This window comes from Colletotrichum fructicola (genome assembly GCF_000319635.2).
Source record: "Colletotrichum fructicola Nara gc5 chromosome Unknown KSG_Nara_v1_contig05, whole genome shotgun sequence".
Classification (NCBI taxonomy): Eukaryota; Fungi; Ascomycota; class Sordariomycetes; order Glomerellales; family Glomerellaceae; genus Colletotrichum; species Colletotrichum fructicola.
This window is the reverse complement of record NW_027094055.1, coordinates 902387-909842: the sequence shown is the minus strand read 5'-3', so window position 1 is coordinate 909842 and position 7456 is coordinate 902387. Positions and strand designations below refer to the sequence as shown.

The 7456-nt window shown below is 53.4% G+C and overlaps 3 protein-coding genes across 3 annotated transcripts; all 3 read right to left on the bottom strand.

Annotated features, from left to right (window-relative positions):
• Positions 1–1081: 1081 nt before the first annotated feature.
• On the bottom strand, positions 1082–4898 carry ESD4 (Ubiquitin-like-specific protease ESD4; the record flags this gene model as incomplete). The annotated part of the gene is made up of 5 exons (XM_032019378.1): positions 1082–3420; positions 3473–3563; positions 3615–4208; positions 4343–4586; positions 4861–4898. The coding sequence occupies 5 exons, from the start codon at positions 4896–4898 to the stop codon at positions 1082–1084; spliced, it is 3306 nt and encodes a 1101-aa protein (XP_031883410.1).
• Positions 4899–5373: 475 nt separating this feature from the next.
• On the bottom strand, positions 5374–6643 carry PHHY-3 (Phenol hydroxylase; the record flags this gene model as incomplete). Its single annotated transcript, XM_066152093.1, has 2 exons — positions 5374–6330; positions 6386–6643. 2 exons carry the CDS (start codon positions 6641–6643, stop codon positions 5374–5376), a joined length of 1215 nt encoding a protein of 404 aa, XP_066008421.1.
• Positions 6644–6720: 77 nt separating this feature from the next.
• fmpF (Aromatic hydroxylase fmpF) lies at positions 6721–7456 on the bottom strand (the record flags this gene model as incomplete). Its single annotated transcript, XM_032019380.2, has 2 exons — positions 6721–7355; positions 7408–7456. 2 exons carry the CDS (start codon positions 7454–7456, stop codon positions 6721–6723), a joined length of 684 nt encoding a protein of 227 aa, XP_031883273.2.

Genomic DNA, 7456 nt, shown 5'->3' with positions numbered 1-7456 from the left:
TCAATAACTGCGAACATCTGTCCAAGACGTAAAAAACATCATCTTCCCTCTCCGGCGCGGAGTGGCCGCCGCGCAACACTCCACCAGCTGCCCTTGCCGTGCCTCCCAACGGCCCCTGTTTTTCTTCTTCCTTTTTTTCACTTTTTTTTTTCCCTCCCCTCTCGGCCAGTCCCTTCTTCTCGTTCCGCGTCTCTCATCTCTGACTTACATGTCGCCACCTCGGGAGCGCCAAACGCTTCAACAATGCACCTGCCTGAGTCGCTGAATCTTCGGAACCCGAGCCCACCTCTTCCCGCCTCTTGGCAGCTGCCTCGACTTGTGTCAAGACGGCCGACGGAACATCTGAACCCTGGGCAGATCGTGGGTCACGCTTGGCGAACACGACGGAATTCTCTTGCGGCCAGCCCATGGTCCGTCCCAATGAGCCCAGCTCGTTGAGGGACAGCGTTGCAGCCGTTGGTCGCGCAGAGATGTATTGGTCGTCGCTTAGCTTCCGCACCTGAAACCGCCTGCCCTGCAAACAAACACACCCAATCTCTGTTGCATTCGTCGGCTCGAAGCCGTCTCAAAGTGGTCCAGTATTTGCCAGCCGAGCTTTTGCGTCCCGCTCAATGCTCGAGCTTCCATGGATTGTGTATGGTAAACAAGGTGGAAGGGGACCGTAGAGAGCATTGGTTATCTGTATCGGCGGCACTAGTTTGTTAGCCCATCATTCACGTGATTCAGGACGGTTATAACCAAGCAACTGATCAAATTTAACCTCCAGTCCGCTACAGGCGAGGGTGGAATGCGAAAGGCCATGAAATTCGATTCGAAACATTGCAGGAGAAACGTGAATCGGTTTCTATGTGGTATCCCAAGAACTCCAAGCAGCTTTTTCAACGCCATTTGGCCTGTCCCTTTGACCAACTTGTCAGAAGCAAAAAGACGGCACCCCCATGTCGCCCCTCATCATTTCCATCTTCTCTCTACCCGTCCGTTTGACGACACAACAGTTTGGTCCTCAACACATTCAAAATACTGACCACCCCTCCATCCAGTCCAGTCAAACGACCGGGACTCTAAACCTGTTAGTAAGAACTCAGAGGTCGGCTAGATCAAAGTCGCCCTTGAACCCTTTGTTCAATAGCATCGCTGCGATTCTACGGCGCTGAAGTGGTAGCTCATCCTTCGAGTATGCGTCGATGGCGTTGAGGCCCAACGCCAAACATATGCCATTGGTGATGGTGAACACGCCGCAGTCGTACCCGTTGTCTTGCTCTGGCGCCTCGTGCTTTACAACGCGCCACTCGTCTGCCTTGAAGTCGTCTCCAAGAACCGCCTGCACCCATGCTAGACCTCTCTTGGTATGTGTCGATGTGCCTCGCGGGTTGAGTGAATCCATGTGTGAAACTGTTCGCTTTTGTGGCCGAACAACCAGCAATGTCCAATGATTGCCGCTGCAGATGGGCATGAGGATCGTCTCAAGGCTGAGAAAAGTAGCCTTCGTAACCCCGTACCGTCGCAGCGCCCTTTCAGTATTCTGAACACCGTTGTCCACTAGTCTCTTATAGAAGAATGAGTTCATGGCGAGGCATACCCTCTTCGTCGACTTGACATCGGTTGCGCCGGCCGCTTCATTGACATATCGATCCAGCCACAGCAGCGAGCCGTTAACGATTTCGTCGTTAAGCCATTCGGTTTCCGGAACGACCTTGAGGAAGTCGTGTCGCCTGAGTTCCACATTTTCGGCCGTTTTAGCGAGCACCTGCTGGGGGTCTGCATGAATACTGTCTTGCACTTTTGCCGCCCAATATGTCGACAGCGACTTGACTAATCGCTTCTTGGGGACGCGAAGGCCTCCCGTTCGTTGCAGCCTTTCTTCCTCCGCCTCCTTGGCTTTCCTGCCTTCCTCGGCACGTCGTTGTGCTTCGCCCTCATCAAGCATCAACTGCAAGGCAGCGCTCAGGTCATCTAATTCTCCTTCCTTATCATCCGAAATTCTCAACCCAGCCAATGTCGGGGGGCTCGGCGATCTTGTAGGAACTCTTGGGGGCTCGCTGTCATCGGAGAGAGCTCTCAACTTGTGGCCTCTGATGGACGAGTTTAGATGTTGCACAAGCCTGGGCCTATATCTAGCCATGGTATCCTCGCTTTCGGTGTCTTCGGAAGTGTTGTCTGACTCCGCTTCAGTCTCTGGATCCTGGGTTGTGACCTCAGACCTTCGACTGTCGGGTGATCCGTCAGCCTGTGTCCCACCGAGGAAACTCTCAGCTTCATCCTTCCGAACTTGAGAGCCTATGCTTGCTTCGGCGCGAGAGCGAAAGAACTTGGAGAGGAAGCCAGTGGGCTTGCCTGGAGACGGCAAGGATTGCTTCGATGGGGAAGAGAAGTGCACCCTCTTCAATCCTCGCGATTTCTGTAAGCGCTTCAATGCTGGTGACGACTTGTCTCTCTTGGAGATTGGACTTATGATCCCCTTGGGTACAGGATCCTCAGAAGTCCCTTCAATCGTCGTTTGCGTGTGCGAAGGCTTTCCTTTCGTTTCCATCTCAGCAAGGTGCTCTCGAATGTAAGCGTAGGTATCCGTTTCCGTGACCGGAATAAATGCCTTTGGCGGGTTTCCCTTCGATTGCCGCTCCTCAGAACCAACCGCAGTGTTACTCGCCTCCGAGACTGCCGGCTCCTTCTTCCGTGTATCTGGAAAGTTGCTGGGGAAACTGCCAGGCATGACATAATCCGTAGAGTCGACGCCGAAACTATCGCGCCCTCGAAAGAACTTCATCATCTTGCCAACAAAGCCGGCTTTGTGAACTAGCCCAGGCATTGGTTTCTGCGTTACGATGGCATTCAAGTCAGCGCTGACCCCTTTGATGACCCTTGGTGTAACCCCTGCCTCGATTAAAGACGAGGCACACTCGTCAGGCAAGTCATCGAGAAATAGCTTTGCTGCTGAGATGGCGAGGTACTCATCCGGGTTTGTTGCGTAGTCCATTGTCGGTTGCGGAAGCCTTGACATCTCCTTCAACCTGACCAGGAACGTATGGGAGTAAATATGCTCAAGAATCGCCGCAGTCTGCTGAAGAGTCCTCAGATTAGCGCTTAGAGCGTAAAGTCGTCGGGAGCGGGGTTCGTCATCCGGTCGAGAGCTAGGTGAGCTGGTCCTCTCTCTCGCACGGCCTTTCTGGATACGGCGGTCGATATCTCTTAACGCTCGTACGAGCAGAGCAACTTGATGCCAATTCGCCGTTCTTGTCGATTCGTCAACCCAAACAAGGTTTGTCTTTGGAGATTGCGGTTCGGCCCCTCGCTGCTCCTCTCGTGAGCTCTCGGTGCTAGCTGAGTCCGTATGAGATTCCAGTTTTATCCGTTTGGTGGTGATGCTGCCACTCTGTTCGTCGCGGGAGCGAAGTTCGACTGCATTATAGTTGCGGGGATAAACTAAGTACGGGTCAGACTCCAGTACAAGCAATAGTCTTGATCGGCAGCGTACCGTAGCCAGTAATGCTGTTGGAAACTTTGGTTACTGCACCGCGAACTGATGTCATGGTATCAAGCAGCCAAGCCGTATGGCCAGTGGCTCTCTGCGCTTTGTTAACCACTATCCACGGGCTGAAGGTGGAGGAGTGACCAACGCCCTGCTTGTTCGGGTCTAGGGGACTTTGTCGATTGGGTGAGTCCTCCTCAAATTGGGCCTGGTCGGCAATGCCTGCGATCAAATCCCACTCGGAGTCTTGAGCCCGGCGCTTGCGCGACGTGCTCGTCGGTGTTGCCGCAGAGCGGAAAATGCTTTTCCTCCTGGAAGGCGGTAAAAGAATCAACCTATTCCGACCACGTCTCGGCTGTTCGTGGCCCTCAAAGGACTTTGACTCGGCGCTTTTTGGTTCGTCTGGTGTGCGCTCGGTATCGCAGCCAGTCTTCCGGACCGTGAGATTCGCTAATGTTGCACCTCTGCGCAAGCTGGGTTGACCCGTTCGTTCTGTTTTATAGCGGCCGCCAACGTAGCTTTTCAGCTGGCTAGGAATTACGCAGCCAGCGAGGGGGTCGCGGGAGTCAAGACCAGGGTTGTAGAGAAGAGCAGAACCGGGAACCGGGTATGGGTGCCAGAGGTATTCGAATGCGGAAGGTTGGATCTGCGCCCGTGAAGCACAGCGCTCGAGGAAATCGGTTGGTTTTCGCAAGAAACCGTGAGGACGAGGGCGGCGACGACGATGCTGAGAGTTGTCTTGCTTCATGGCTGTTAGCTTGCAGGTAGCATGACAGAATGGCTGAGCAGGAGACATGGTGTCATGGGAAGGGCCAAAGATGCGAGGAAATGAAAACGTGAAAGGTGTGAGGGGCGAAAGAAACGCCGGAGCTTTACAATAAATTTGGCGCGGCGTCTGGTAAGACCGGAGAGTAGGGGCGGCGGCGAGTTGAGGCTTGTGTTGTTATTGTTGTCTGCGTCGGAATTATTGGAGATGGCGGTGGTGGATCGCGAAATGGAGGGCAAGCGCACGGGCTGAGGAATTGAAAGATGATTGATGTCTTCTGAAAGTTCGTCGGAAGAGGGTGCGGTCGCGGTTGGGGAAGGAACAGCAGTTGCGAAATCCCCATCGGAGGACAGCCTGGTGATGAAGTTGGTGATTTGAGGAAAGAGTCACCACTGGGTGCAACTTACATTTTTTGGTAGCTCAGGAAACCACCAGGCCTACCTTAGGTACCTAGGTAGAGAAAGGTAAAGTAGGTGCTACCTAGGTTCCCTGCCTACCTAGATGACCACCTAGGTGCCTTCCTGCTTGTGGAAAGGTACCTAGGCAGGTAGCCTTACCTACGCTGAGAGTCAAAGACCTCCACTGACCTATTTAGGTACCTCCCATACAGAAGGTACAGCGTACCTACCTAATGGAAGTGTCTAGGTAGGTTCCTAGGCTGCGCATGGCTCGGGGATGGATTACCGGGGTGCTGTTCACTGAACGCTCCGACGCAGCTTCAGTGTTTCCGTCCTTCAACCTTCAACCGGTGCCCCGTGGCATGCAGATGCGTGGGGTCGGCCCACGCGGTTAGGTACCTACAGTGTACCTTAGGTTTATTCGATCACCTTACACCTTACCTACCAGATATAGATAGGTGCTGCAGTGACTTGATTGCATCCCGACAACAATTAAGATAGAGACCAAAGCAACTGCAGTGCACGCGGATAAGAACATGCACGAGTTGGAAAAGAGTCGAAGGGTCTAGTAGAGATACAAAATTCTAATTAATACTGATCGCAGGCCACATATTCATCCAAGTGTCCCGACTGCGCACCTCACGGGTTCTCGCCCCTCATCAAGGGCAGCATGTCGCTGCTCCGAGTTATTTACAACAATCAAGAATTCCTCCTCATACAAACGCCGCCGGCCTCTACATGAATCAAAGCTGGGCAAGAGTCTCTCCTAGCTTCTTCGTGCAGAAGGTGCTGAAGTACTCGTTTAGTGCGTCAACCGTGCCGCTACCCTCCACCAACTTTGCAACCATGCCTACGTATCCGTCTGGGCGCACGACAACAACACCACCCCTTTCCTCGTCCAACCCCATCTTGGCGTGGGCCGCTGCCTTGGCGTCCAAGTGACGGCGGTCCCATCTGTCGTCTGCGTAGACGTGCTCGCGGTAACGTCCGATTACATCCGGGACATCGCGCGAAATCTCGATGCTGCTTCTGCTGGCGGCAAATATGGTACAAATGGTGAAGAAAAGACTGTGTGGGTTGTGCTTCTCGTGATGAGAGACGCTGTCAACGTCGTCTCTGACGTATGCGGCATAAAACGACCGCTTGTTGTTCATGTGGCTGGCGAAGTCCTTCAGGGCAGCCTTCGTGACCGAAGGCTTGCCAGCAAATATGAAGATACGGAACGAACCGTTTAAAGGGACCTCTTGCTCCAGGTGAACAACATTGGCATCGACAACTCTTGTCACGTCGGCATTCATGAAGAGCCGTCCCGTGCGAAGCTTAGTGCCTTCGCGGTGAATCAGAGGTGATTTCGCCGGGTGTGATTCGGACCAGTTTAGAGAGTTGGGCTTGTATGCTACACCATAGCCACTGGTAAATTCGCAAGACTCCTTGAAGGTCTGAATGAATTCGTTGTCTGAGCCGTCGGTAATAGCCTTGTCCGAAGCAGCCTCGACTTCGCTGGCAGCCGGCGGTCGTTTCGAGAACAGTGCTGCATACTTGTTGTCAAAGTTGAGCAGCGTCTCGGCGACATCTCTGCGCTCGGTCTCGTAAGTCTTGAGAATATCCCGATGGGCGAAACCAGCTTCTACTGCATGAATCTTCCAGGCCAGGTTCTGGGCGTCCAGAAATGCTGTGTTCATGCCCTGGCCAGCCTTGGGCTGCAGTAATTTGTCAGTAACTTCAGTCACGCAACCCAGATACAGTCCGACGTACGCTGTGGGTGTGGCAAGCATCGCCCCCTAGGAAAACTCGATGATCCAAGGTGTAACGGTCTGAGATGCCTTGGCCGATGGGGTAGACTGAATACCACTCAGTCCTCTCCCATTCGATGCTGTACGGCTGGAGGATTCGCTTCGCAGATTCCTGAACTTCTTCTTCTGTAGCTGTCTTTCTGGGATCGAAATCGGGATCCGTCGAGGAGGCAATCTGGATATAGAGGCGCACCATGTTGTCTTCTCGAGGGATGACCATGATAGAACCATGCTTGCTGTGAATGGTGCATTTCATCTAACTTCGGTTAGCCAGCGTTCTATCGAGCATGATGATGCCTAGAAGCGTGCCTTGATATCAGGGAAATCGGTCTTGACCACGCCGTCCATGACGCCCCATACGTGGGAGATGGGGTCCTTGTGCTTTATGCCAATCTGCAACTGGTTTCTGATGAATGAACGCGCGCCTTCACCTCCAAACAGATACTTGGCGCGCACAGTTTCATGAGCAGTACCATCGACGTGCTCCAACTGGACTTCGACAGGATACTCTGGGTTCTCTGCCTCATTGGAGGTGAACCCCGTAATTGTCCATGGTCGCTGGATTTGAGTGCCGTTCTTGTTGAGGTCAGAGATGAAGACTCGCTCGATGTGGCCCTGGTGCAACAGAGTTGTGAAGGGATACCTGGCGTCGATAAAGCTTGGACAACTGGCCCAGGTGCCCGTTCTTGCGATTCCAGTGCCATTCTTTGGGGGATCCCAGAACGCAACCTCGTATACTCTGGCTGGCTTGTGGGCCATGATGGCTGATTTGAGACCCATGTTCCGGAGCAAATCCAAGGAACGAGGCTGAATGCCGTCCGCTCTTCCGGTCGGTGTCGGCTCAGCTCGATTGTCAATGTGCTTGATCTTGTAACCCCATCTGGCCAAGCAAGTCGACAGCATGAGTCCTACGGGCCCTGCCCCAACGATGACTTTCTCTGTCAGAAGATACGCTTTTAGAGATGGAAACAGTGTCGGCCTTACCGATATCGTAGAGCATCGAGCCCGACTGGCGATCTGGTTGGGTTTCCAT